The sequence below is a fragment of the Phaethon lepturus genome, unplaced genomic scaffold (genome assembly GCF_000687285.1).
Source record: "Phaethon lepturus isolate BGI_N335 unplaced genomic scaffold, ASM68728v1 scaffold1493, whole genome shotgun sequence".
NCBI classification, from domain to species: Eukaryota; Metazoa; Chordata; class Aves; order Phaethontiformes; family Phaethontidae; genus Phaethon; species Phaethon lepturus.
The window spans coordinates 27,855-41,081 of record NW_010529485.1 but is presented as its reverse complement, the minus strand read 5'-3'; the positions used below and the strand labels follow the sequence as shown (position 1 = coordinate 41,081).

General features: G+C 40.7%; 1 protein-coding gene across 1 annotated transcript in view; it reads left to right on the top strand.

The window, feature by feature from the left end:
• PLXNC1 (plexin C1) overlaps nucleotides 1–13,227 on the top strand; it is a 70,386-nt gene that overhangs the window by 38,953 nt on the left and 18,206 nt on the right. Inside the window, exons 15-21 of the mRNA XM_010283940.1 lie at nucleotides 1,571–1,670; nucleotides 2,712–2,813; nucleotides 3,193–3,296; nucleotides 7,509–7,550; nucleotides 8,018–8,142; nucleotides 8,702–8,900; nucleotides 10,286–10,436. Of these exons, the coding sequence (XP_010282242.1) occupies nucleotides 1,571–1,670; nucleotides 2,712–2,813; nucleotides 3,193–3,296; nucleotides 7,509–7,550; nucleotides 8,018–8,142; nucleotides 8,702–8,900; nucleotides 10,286–10,436 (823 nt within the window). The remainder of the gene's footprint in view (nucleotides 1–1,570; nucleotides 1,671–2,711; nucleotides 2,814–3,192; nucleotides 3,297–7,508; nucleotides 7,551–8,017; nucleotides 8,143–8,701; nucleotides 8,901–10,285; nucleotides 10,437–13,227) is intronic.

Here is a 13,227-nt window from a genome sequence, read left to right as displayed (position 1 = left end):
TAAAACTCAGAGGCATCAACAGTCCAGAGGAGTTTTTATAATGTCATGCAGGAAGATTGAAATTAATTTAGGAATAGGAATCGGATTAATTCAAGTGTACCTTATTTAGTCCATGATTCATAAGCAAGATAAAAGGTAAGGAAAGAAATGGGGCCACTGAATAGGAAGGTTATGGTGAAGATTAAAGATAATCTAAATATGAATGGAAAATTAAATGAATGCTTTGTCTCAGTTTTCAAGAAATAGGGGTGAGTAACAGAAATTTCTGCTTTAGGAATGCTTTGGTTGGACGTGACAAGTGGAGAAAGTCAGGCATATTAGTCACAGGATGATTAATGTATTTAGCCACCAATGCATTTCAGCCTTGGAAGAGGCAAATGGGATCCTGAGAAGGCTCAGACCAAAAGCACTGTGTATAGGAACTGTGAAAACATATAAACAACCAAGGGAGAAATAACATTTGATGGAGGAAATACATCTGCTTTGTCTTCTGTTCTTTGTAGCCCCAGAAATACGCAGGCTGTGTCCTTCCAGCCCTGTGGAAGGGCTTGCTCGTGTCCGTGTAGCTGCCATGTGACTATCCAGTTGGCAGTCTCTCTCTCAGCTGCCCTGGCTGCTCACCTCCTGTGACAAGCCAGTGGTTGAAATCACCAGATCTCTGCCTTCCCTGCTGTAACCCAAAATAATTTCAACCCATCCCTCCTTTTCAATTATCTCAGGGTCATTTCTAACCCTGGCACTCAGTGGTATTCTTTTTCTGTGTCAAAGCATATTTTTACTTCTAGTCTGTTTATAGGCTTAGCTACCCCTTATTTATGTGTTTTCATAGCCCTCTTTGAGATCCTCCTTTGTGAAATGTCTTCTGCCATAATTATCAGTGGTGAATGCCTCAGTTTGACATCTGGCAGACTGCAGCACTTCCGTGTATTCTGAAGAATTGATGCCTGTCCTGTCTTTGACAAGACCAGTGACCATTGGGGGATGTTGTACATGTACTGCATGTTATATTTGTTCTTAAGCGGACATTCAGGAACACCCTACATCCTACATAAAGAGATTGAAACTTCTGCAAAGAAATAGGGAAGAGGGCTGTGAGACAGGCATCTATCAAAAATGTTGCTTCCCTCATTATCAGCTTGAGTCTTACCTTGCTTTTCTGCTCAGCAAAGTAACACACCGAGTGCAAGGGAATGTTTTTAACTATCAACATGTGCCTTCCTCCCTTCAAAATGCCAGAATGTCTAGCAACAGTTCTGGAGGCCAGATCCTGCCCTTCATTCAAGGGCTCTTGTTTGCAGTGAGCGCAATGACAAAACTTGGTGCTTCATGAGGACTGCCAGATTTTTCTCTTGTCACTGCTTTGTTACCCTGCTTAAACATGAAATAGAGTAAAAGTTAGGTTTGTGTTGGTTTACGTATGTTTTCCCGAATTACTGCTGTCTTCCCAATAATCTGGAGAACCAGCGTCCTTCATGTACCTCAAACACTTTTTTTTTTAGTACATTAAATGTCATTTTAAGCACTGATATAATACCTGCCCTTTTTTAACACAGACATTATTTTTTTTCAGGTCAAATTAGGAAATTTTGAGCACGAAGTCAAACCAACATCATCGCACATATATTTGTATGTTCTTATTTTGCTACCTATTGTAGTGGGTGTCATTATAGGTAAGTACAATAATGTACTCAATTTTGATTTGCTGAAGGGTATAACCATGACACATAAACACACCTAGACACACATACATGTTTGGGACTGTCACAAACAGTCTGGTGTTTTCCCCTGTTCCCAATAAGAGTGGACGAAGTTAACTCTGGTCTGGTGGTGAAGTCCATCTTGTCAAACTACAGTATGTCATGAGACAGTACTTTTGGCTGTTCTGCTGGGATTACTCACCACCATTTAGTGAGGTAAGCCATAGTACTGACATCCTTGTGTCACAACTTGGGTGCTTCTAGCTGTCGGAGATGGGCTTCCCTCCCATCCCTGGGGCGGATGTTCCCTAACAAACAGCTTATCCTTAGGCAGTGTTTGTGGTGTTTCTGCTCAGTCTCATTTAGATCATTCATGAATTTGTAAGTCATTACTAAGTTGAGGGGGGTAAATAGTTAACCCCTCCTCTTTTTGTCACTCCTTTTTTCTAAATGTTTTGCCCTCATTATATATTTGATAGATTTCTGTTTATTGTAATAAGTTGGGGGGGTTGTTCTTCTTTTGTTTGTTTGGGTTTCTTTTTAAAAAGTGCTTTACTTTTACAGGTACCATATCTGGTGCCTTTTCTCCCTCAAAATAAGCTTTAGAGAAATTAACAATTTGGAAGTGGATTTCATGTTCAAAACAACTGGTTCTCCTGCTTAATCAGTGCTACTTCAAGTAGGTTGCTAGTTGTAGAAGCGGTTGTTAGATTCTGTGTCTCATGGTGTGGGTTGTACATAGTAGGGTGTGCTGTACTTTCGAATAAAGTTGGCCTGACAACTCTAAGACCTTGTTACAAGGAGTGGTTTTTATTAAACATTGGGTTTAGATCCAGATAACTGGGGCTCATGGCTACTAGTACACTGACAACAGCAGAAACAGTAAGCCTCCAGGAGAGTGCAAGTATATATTAATCTTTCTGTTTCTTAACATGATATTAAAATATGTCTTCTGTAGGGGTTATCTGTTCTGCAATTTCTGTACTCAGAATCTTTTTTTTTTTTCCTTTTTAGCGGCATTCATAGTTACCAGATACAAATCCAAAGAGTTAACTCGTAAACAGAGTCAGCAACTTGAACTGCTGGAATATGAGATTCGGAAAGAAATACGCGAGGGTAGGTCTAAAGAGCTTTATAGAGCTTAAGTACAATATAATTCCTGAATTAAACTGTCAAGAATCTCACAGTATATAAACATTTTAATTTTATAGCTGTTAGAATATTTTTGTGTTGTATCAGAGTTCCTCTTTAATGTTGGTGTGCACTGCAGGTAGCACTGAGCTAATAGGATTGCATGTAATATTTCCTTCAACAAAAGTGAAAAAAAAATTCATTGGTACGTTCCTGCTTATAAGAGCTTCAGCTGGAAAAACAACCCCTCTTCTCTGAAAACTGTTTTTTAAGGATCATCTACTGGGGCCAAGTTATAATTGCCAAGATGATTTTGTGTCAACTAAATTAACTCTCTGGGTGGGGAGGGGGGTTGCTTTTTCAGGATTTGCTGAACTGCAGATGGATGAATTAGACGTGGTGGATAGTTTTGGAACCGTTCCCTTCCTTGACTACAAACACTTTGCTCTTAGAACTTTCTTTCCAGAGGTAAATATTTACAAGTCTTTCCTTTGTCTGCCCTACCTAATAATGAAAAAGCTAGGAAGGTCAGGATCAAATAACTAAAGTAAATACTACACAGTAACTGCAAACTGTTTTCACAAGAAACTTTTCTTAAATCAAGTATTACCAAAGAACACTTAAGGCTGTACATCTCTCTATTTAACCAAGCCTAAATGCTGTAGGTAAAGCACCGTTGTTGAATTTTCAAGGGTTGTGTTTGCATCCATTTCTTTTTTGCCCAGCCTCACTAAGCTGCTTTCAGGCCATCCTAAGCAAGCTATAATTTATCCATTGCTTTTTTTGTTCTCATGCTCTCACTTTCCATGCTATAGCTAATTAAAGTAACAGTCAGGCTAGCTAACATGCTAGCTAACATCATGACACTTCCTAATTAGACTTGTGGGATGAGGAAATGGCTCTAAGATCGTGCTGACTTTCGACTCCAAGCTGCTGACAGAAATGGTAAGACAATAATTCAAATGAATACAGGTCAAATACTTAAAAATTACATAAGTACCTAAGTGCTGTCCAGTTTAAAGGTGGATATTTTCATTGCTCTTTGGAGCGATTTGTGCCACTGCATCAGAGGACCAGAGGCCTTCTCCTGAATGTTGTACTTCTCTTGCTATTTTTTAACATATGTGGCACATTACAACGCTGATAAGTACTTTTGCCACAGTTCTCAAAATCACATCATGATGTTAACCAGTGCTTACTGGCATTTACTAATTGGCAGAAGCTCTGATCTCAGCTGGTGATAGTTTGCTGTGTAACTGGCACTAATGAGTAGAAACCCTTGGTTAGTGCTGTGGTGTTTTAGGTTATAGCTAGCGTGTATGCGAATTATCTACTAGTCTTCATGTGTTACCACTGCTGCAGCCCAGTCCTGCAATCTTACCTCCATACTGCTTCACTTCATTGCTGTGTATGATCCCACTGAAAGCTTATTGTGATAAAGTTAAACACATGTGCAGAACCAGGGCCTTTTTTTGTACAACACCAAATACCAGATACCAAGGCAGCATAATATTTAACAATTACATATGCGTAATCTTTGCACACTTTGGGTCCAGTTCTCACACCAAAGGAAATTGGGAATATCTCTTCTGGTACTGCTTTCATGCCCCCAGTCTAATTTTTATGGGGCCACTAGGAAGTTTGAAGAAAATGGACTGAGGAAACCTTACTTTCTGCATCTCTTTCCTTTCAGTGTGTTTTGTTGCCAGGCATATTAACATTAAAATAGTGTTTTTATTTTTAGGAATATATATTTTCCTAGTGATAGTCCACTGTAAAAACAGTAACAATCTGTAGAAGCTGTCTGGGTGGAAATGCTTTGCTTTATGCAAATGAAAAGGAAAAAAAAAAAGGCATGAAGTCTGCCACTCTGTTGCATTATGTGAGGACAGAAAGGGAAGGGCTCCTGTTTTGCCTTGGCGAGTCTCTCTGCTCTGCGCATCCTGGAAATTATTCCAACTAGATTTTGTCTCAGTATGAAATACTGGTACCACGAAGGTAAACTTGCCACTATTAGCTCTGTACAGACTTGCGATGTCAGGCAAGTTATTTAACGTATTGTGTACCAATTTTCCTGCTAAGTACTTATCGTTTACATTGCTGGAGTGTCCAAACATGCCTTGTGCTGTATGAATGTGGTAGAAGAGTGGTGCTCTACTAAACAAATATTACAGATGAACAGAAAAGGCAAGGGGTGGTAGATTGCAACCGAGTGTTGGAAGGGTTGACAGAAGGGTCGAAATGACAAACCACCGCTTCCCTCACTAACCTCATGTGTTTGAATGATGTCCATATTGTACTCTTTCTGCCTTCCAGTGTGTTCAGTGGGCTTTGTCTCATCTAATCTAAGCTGTTTAAACACAGACATCAAATGTGTTCACTGAGCACCTTCTATAGTCAGTGCAGAGAGAAGCAGATCAAGAAGGTGATTCATCCCGCTTGCTTGAGGCATCTGTCTCAGGATGGGATGAGCTGCTTGAAGAGGGAGTCAGATACCTAAAATTAAGAGTGATGGACCTTATCTTCATTTTGAGCTTCTAGCTTCCCACTGCTTCAATTTTCTATATTTAATCTGGCTTGATAGCTTTTGTTTTTTGCTTAACGCTTGTAGGTGTTAAATGTATACTACATCTATTTTTAAGATACTCCTTGTGTTCAGCCTGATTTTTGCTTTATTTGTTAAATTTGGATTATTATTTCTGTTTTCCCTCAATTTCCCACATTGTTTGGTTTAAGGCTACCATGCTTGTTCCCTATTCACAAGCATTTTAAACCTTTAACATGGTTCTGATCGTTTCACTCTACGTGTTTTATTTGGTAGGTGGTGTTAGGGATGCTGAAGAAGTTCTGAAAAAATGGGAATAGCCAGTGAAGGAAGAAGAAGAAGAGGATGGTAGGGAAGAAGAGAACAGGAGGCAAGAGGAAAGGGGGGATGAAAAATCAGATATGTAGATGAAAAATTAGATGTGAGCCAGCAATGTGCACTTGCAGCCCAGAAAGTCAGCCGTATCCTGGGCTGCATCAAAAGCAGCGTGGCCAGCAGGGTCAATGGAGGTGATTCTGCCCCTTTCCTCTGCTTTGGTGAGACCCCACCTGGAGTCCTGCATCCAGCTCTGGAGCCCTCAGCACAGGAAAGACATGGACCGTTGGAGAAGGTCCAGAGGAGGGGCCACAACAATGATCAGAGGGAAGGAACACCTCTCCTGTGAGGACATGCTGAGAGAGTTGGTGGTGTTCAGTCTGGAGAAGGCTCCAGGGAGACCTTCTTGCAGCCTTCCAATACTTAAAGGGGGTTTATAAGAAAGATGGAGAGAGGCTTTTTACCAGGGCCTGTAGTGACAGGACGAGGGGCAATAGTTTTAAACTGAAAGAGGTTAGATTTAGATTCGACCTAAGGAAGAAATTCATGACAATGAGGATGCTAAGACATTGGAACAGGTTGCCCAGAGAAGTTGCGTATGCCCCATCCCTGGAAACATTCCAGGCCAGGTTGGACGAGGCTCTGAGCAACCTGATCTAGTTGAAGATGTTCCTGCTCCTTGCAGCGGGGTTGGACTAGGTGATCTTTGAAGGTCCCTTCCAACTCAAACCATTCTGTCATCCTCTGATTTTATAAGGGAACTAGGAGCTGCCAACATCACAAATACAGCAGATGACAGTAAATGTTACTAGGATGAATTTGTTGTTCAACGGTGCTGCTTTGGGAACATGCAGCTGTGTTAGGACTTTACAGGCTGTAAGAGTCAGACAAGAGGCATTGGCAAGGTATTTGGGAACTGGGGGCTTCCCTTTGTTGTGAGAGCTTTTGCTATGACCGGGTGTGTGGTGGCACCTGTGCCTCTCTGGAGTCTGACAGCATGGACCTCCTGGAGAGTTCATCAGTGAACATTCATAAAGTGCCTTGAAATGAATGGAGGCAGATGAATTGAAGTGTCACTCTGTTACAGAAACCCCGTATACTAAAGGCTATCATTGCTGCCCAAGAAGGATGCAGGCTGCAGCACGCCTTGCACACCAGCACATTTGCAGATGAGGGTGATAAACAGCTTTTCTTGCGGAGCATTAGTTAGCTGCTGTGCTAGTCAACTTCAGGAGGCTTGTAAGAAATATGGGGACAGAATTTTTAGCAGGGCTTGTTGCGACAGAACAAGAGGTAATGGTTTTAAACTAAAAGAGGGTAGATTCAGACTAGATCTAAGGAAGAAATTTTTCCCAATGAGGGTGGTGAAACACTGGCACAGGTTGCCCAGAGAGGTGGTAGATGCCCCATCCCTGGAAGTGTTCAAGGTCAGGTTGGACGGGGCTCTGGGCAACCTGATCTAGTTGAAGATGTCTATGCTTATTGCAGAGGTGTTGGACTAGATGATCTTTAAAGGTCCCTTCCACCCCAAAGATTCTATGATTCTAGTACAGCGCAGCAGCATATAGTAACGCACAGAGTAACACTGAAGTCAATATGGGGTCATCTTTGAGAGTTCATTTTTCAGTGAACCTTGGCAGCGCCTTTGCAGAAGTTACTGTGTAGAGTTTTTATATTGTAGCCATATTAGAAGCCAGCATTTCCATTGTTTTATTGCAAGTTGTATGCCATCAGGAACATGCTTGGTGTGTTTAACATACATGTGTTAGAAACTTTTGGTATACCTAAGAATGATAAATATCACCTGTCTTGTATTTTAGTCAGGAGGCTTTGCATCCATCTTCAGTGAAGACATGCCACAGGTAAGCTGATGTAGTGTCATATGCCTTAATAAGTATTTTTTCAAGAGTGATTGTACTCCTTATCTCAGTGTTGTCCTAGAACACATCAGATTGCATTTTCAATATGTTCCCTTTCCCCGACGTGGAGGGTTACATGGATTTATATATAAAAATAATTTGTTATGTAAGACACTGTTACCTAATGTATATTATGACTTATTTAAATGAAATAAACAGAATCTAGTCATGGGAAATGACAGGCAAACTTAAATATTGGCATTACTTTGTGTATATATGCTTTGCATGTGTTGCACACAAACACAAATGCATCTTCGGTAAAATCCTGAGACTCGTGAAATAAATGCAAAATTCCCAGCGATTTGAATGAGGCCAGGATCTTATCCCATATGTTGCTTGCCATTTTTCTGAGCATTAAGAATCCATCATAGCCAAACTACAGTTTGCTTATTTTTGTTTAACTATTCCAGAGCAGAGACCAAACGAGCAAGGATGAAAGCTTCAACATGTTGCATGCTTTAATTTGTAACAAGAACTTTCTTGTTACTCTCATTCACACCCTTGAAAAGCAGAAAAATTTCTCTGTGAAAGACAGGTATAGTATGATTATGCTTATCATCTTCAAGACAAAGAATTAGCAAGAAAAAGCAACACGGATTGTTACACAAATGTAATTTCTACTTCTTGCAAAACAAGCTTGCATTATTCTAGAGCACTTCACCATCTCCATGTGCACACACTGAGGAAGAGAAAACATTACCATTAAAACAATCCATTAAAGAGAAATCAGAATGTTTGTACATGTAAACAAAGAGCCAAAGGAGCAGGAAAACTCACTTCAAAACTGTAAACACTTCCTGCAGTTAGATCAACAGCTCTATGGTTTAGAAATGTTCTGCCATTGAAGCAGGTGTTGCTCTGCAGAATTAGAGACACAAATTCTGTGTTTAAAAAATAACCACAAGAGCAGATGGACTTACGTTTTTTATATTTTTGTAGACATCAGTGGACAGTTTCCATGCCTGAGGAGGGAAAACTTAGGATATGAACTGCACTAAAGTGTGTTTCATTTGTTAAAGATGACTGGGAAGAGAAATTCCAAATACTACAGCATTCTTTTTTTTTTTCTCTCTTTTTTTATTTTTTCTTACCAGATGCTTGTTTGCATCCTTCTTGACTATTGCACTACAAACTAAGCTAGTTTATCTAACCCATATTTTGGAAGTGTTGACCAAGGACTTGATGGAGCAATCAAGCAATGTACAGCCTAAGCTCCTGCTCAGACGAACTGAATCTGTGGTGGAAAAATTGCTGACAAACTGGATGTCTGTCTGCCTTTCTGGATTTCTCCGCGTATGTGTACATCTTTTCATTCCATAAGATACGCAAAGAATTTTTTTAACTGATTTCTTCCATAAGAATTGTTAGAGGAATCAGTTTAAAGCATTCAGTCTAACTTCTAACATTGTTAATGCGCACTTAGCTAGTTATCATCAAGAGGATGTAGGAAAAGAATATGTCTGTAAGCGATGAATATGTCACTTTTTTGGCTAAGATTTGGGTTATTTTGCAACTCTAGCGTATCCTCTTCTCATGTCAGACATTATTTCATCTCCCTGAGATGTACTGTGATCATACTAAAAGGCTGACACACTTGTTAAAATGTAGCTGTAGCTTTCTATGCAAGCTCTTGGAAAGCTACCACGTAATGGAGATTTAAGGAGCACCATCTTTTGGAAAGCTGAACTTCTTTCCAAACATTTTAACCTCCAAACAGCATTGCAGATTTCAAGAACTAAATGACTTCAAGTGGAAACAAAACAAGCATGTTCTTTCATTTTACTGTTTATTTTAGCCCACTTGGTAGCATTTCGTTCTTGGTTTCAGTGCTTCATTATGCTTCCTGTCTCTTTTACCAGTGTGATGATATCGCAGTTGGTATCACTCATATCAGTCCTTGCACTTGCCATTAATTACAGCAACAGAATTGTTTGAGGCTCATCAGCTTGCACCGGTTTCCTGAAACCCCAGGAGAGAGCCAAGGAACTGTCAGAGATCTGTTCTCAATACACCAAGGCATCTTTACAGAGCTGTGCTAGTGAGATGCCTTAGTCAGGCTGCAGGAATGGTGTCACGTGGAAACAGAGACCCATCCTCCCTTTCTCAGGTGCTTGCCTGAAGCCTGGGGTTCAGGTAGGAGAGGGAAGTCCCAATTTAATTCCCTCTTTCACAGATACACCGGTGTATGTCCCACCACCTTCCTCCCAAGGCTTTTTTTCAGGGGCAACAAGGGGAGACGCCAATTCAAAAGGAAAATAGTTGTTAGCTTGTTTTCTCACCACACTGAAAAAGGAAGAAATAGCTGAAGTATGTGTGTGAACGCATGCACGTCTCACTCCCCACCTGCTCTTCGGTGGAATTAGGAAGCGTCTGCTGGTGGAGTAGGAGCAGCTTGTCTGTAGTGTGCTTGTGCACAGCAAGGGGCTGTGAGCTATCTTGCCACACACTCCAGCTGTCCCTTGCTATTTGCATGAGCCTTTCACACCAAAAAGCAAAGGGTGGAGGTTAAACAAATAAGTAGATAAATCTGCTCAGAGGGATTGTCTTTTCTAATTGCAAAATAACAAGTTAGTTAAAAGGAAATAACTCAATTCTTACACTTGATTTTTTCTAGTTATTCATGCCCGTTTAGTGATTACAAAAATAAACGTGTTCCTTGTATTTGTTTCACGTCCTAGGAGACAATTGGTGAACCTTTCTATTTGCTAGTGACAACCCTCAATCAGAGGATAAACAAAGGACCTGTTGACGCGATAACTTGCAAAGCCCTGTACACGCTTAACGAAGACTGGCTGCTGTGGCAAGTGTCTGAATTCAAAACAGTGGTATGTTTGCCAGTCTGTGTTCCCTCCAAACACAGACAACCTCAATGTTTTCTCTTTTTCTAGGAAGCTAAGTTAAGGCTCTTAGACACTAAGGTGGCAGTGAAGTACCCAGATAATAAAATTGTTATTGCTGACAAAGTTTCAAAATGCAGTAGAGTTTAACTAGCTGGTATTTCAGCAATATACATTTCACAAATAGCACTCACTCCTCGCTTCACAGCATGCCTTAATCGCCAAAAGTTAGGTTTAATGAAGTCTCAGGGTATTAAAATTCCTTCTTATTTTAAAGTGTACTACAAAAATATAAACATATGCTTAGAATTTAAACTAAATTACACTTTTCCAAGGAATGAAAGAATGGAATGCAGAGGTTTTATTTTTCTATTGTGTTTACTTGTGGCTAATCTTCAGGCAGCAATAATTTGCTGCGGGTTTCCATGTTATTAGCTCCAAATTAGCAAGGTTACAGTGTGGTGGATTTTAATTAGCTGCTTGGTTAAAAACAAGGTATCTGGTAAGCCTAGCTAAGTTTCTGAACTTTACCATAGATTTCTTGCCTTTTTCAAAGCAGCTACAAAGTGCTTCCTATTTTACAGTTACACACAGAATTCTTTGAAAGCTGGAATTCCCTTACTGATTGTCATTTGGAAACAGAGGTGAGAAGGCACAGCAAGGATTATTGCACCTCAGAGCATGTAAAAATTTTGACTTTTTGAATAGGAGATCTGAAAAAGGTTTTCAGAATAGCCAGAGTACTTTTTTTTTCCCCAGAATTTCCAAATGCTTTTGCGTCTGAGAACTTAAAAATCTGCATTTCCAGTCACTTCCATAGCTTCCTTGCTTCTTAACTCGCGGCTTCCGATCGGAGTTACCGGACATACTTAGGAGTGTGAGAAGTGCGACCAAATAATGGGCTTCAGAGCTTGGGAGCAGAAACTGCCAGGGCAGCAACTGTCATGGCAGGGACACTGCAAGTGCTGGTGGCTTTGGAGGAGAATTCAGACCTTTTCAGAGCCCATATCCCAAGCCTCAGGCAGGGCTGGAGCTTCCAGCTCTTCCCATCTTACATTTTTGCAGCAGGAACCTGGAGGTCCTAAGATGCCACATACTGGAGTAGACTACATGACCTGGGAAATTTTGGCTGGTTAGCAATCTGTTGGACTTAGCTCATGGAGTCACGTAGCAAGCTCACTGAAATGACAACCTTTCTGTGAAACATTTCTGAATTGTTGTTTTCTGCTGAAAGCTCTTCAACTGACAAATTTATAATCAAATCTTCTTATAGCTGTTTACACAGCTGTTATCAGAAGTTTCATTTGAAGGTACTTCAAGCTAAGTTACCACAGTGTGCATTTGGAAAGGAAGTTTGTGACTAAAAATTAAACGCATAATACCATATCTTTGGTTTCCTCATTTGCTCGCTGCTTTCTGGCTTGCATTTGGGCTCCAGGGTAAGTTTAAATAGATTCCTATATATAGCCATAGGATACAAAACCCAGTTGTTAGGCAAAGCAACAATTTTCAAGCAAGCTCAATATGCCTGTTACGAGTCGACTGCAGAACATCTGGTCCTGTGGAATTGATTGACTTCTCTTATTTATAGCACAAATTCAAATTGAGAGCACCTTGGGGGTTAGCTGACTCTGAAATTGCTGAATACTGCCTTAAATACTTTTCCTAGTGCTACTTCTATGCATGCAGCCGCTGATAGGGTCTTGTGGGCAGCCCGCAGTGAAGAGGAGAGAGGGGAAGTGGCCTGAAGGACTCCGTGTCATTGGGGAAGGCTGTCTGTGGATGGATGAGGAAGTGAGAGAGCAGATAGCCGTTCTTGAACGTTGCTTGCTGCCTTTGTTTAAACAGGAGATAATGATACTGTTACAGGGTTAATGTCAGCTTTCTCCACTAAGGTCCAGCAATTTATTGGACTTAGTTGAGAGGTGGCTGAATGTTTTAAAAAACATCAGAAAATGACAGAGATGGAGCCCAAGGACTCTACCTCTGGCTGGACAGGGAAACAGTTTTGTTTGGTGTTTTATCTAAGATTTATGCTGGAAAGTAAACCTGTGCTGTGAAAGAGTTTTATGTGGAACAGTGAGGCTTTCTGGACTGGGGAAGCAGGCCAGCTGTGCACGCTTTCTCCTCAAGAACAGCATTTAATGGGATGCTGAAATGGAAGGAGTCAGCTTTTTTGCTGTCACTAACACCACTTCACATGCACTGCGATGACATGCAGGACCTGTGAGCATACAGACAAGGACCCAAGTATTTTCTCCTTTCTTTGGAAGAAAATTTCAGCCTAAAGGATTGCAGGTTTTGTTTTCTAAATGGAGTAAATTCTGAGCTGAGTTTTCAAATGCACTTGCACATTTACTCACTGCAGTTACATTCTGAACCTTGCAGTATTTTGTTGGTATTTTATTTTGCCCCGCAATAACAGTACATTGAAGCCTACCTGTCCAGAGCAAAGTATAAAAACACAGCCAAAAAGAGGGTGATAGAAAGATACTGAAGCACATCCGCAGACACTCAGTGTCCAGATTTTTAAGGCATGTAGACACTTGAAGGCACAGGGATGTGTGTGGTAAGGAGTTCAACTCTCAAATCAGTGGCAGGGCACAAACAAGGGTGTAGGCACTCTGCATGCAAATCTCTCCTTTCAGGATTGGGACTTCAGTTCCAAACCAATAAAAACAGGATACAGACAGGCTCATAAAAATTAGGGGGAGCTCTACATGTCTCCTCCTAAACACAACACTATGCAGATAAACTCTTGGGGCAGGAGAAGGAAGAAACAC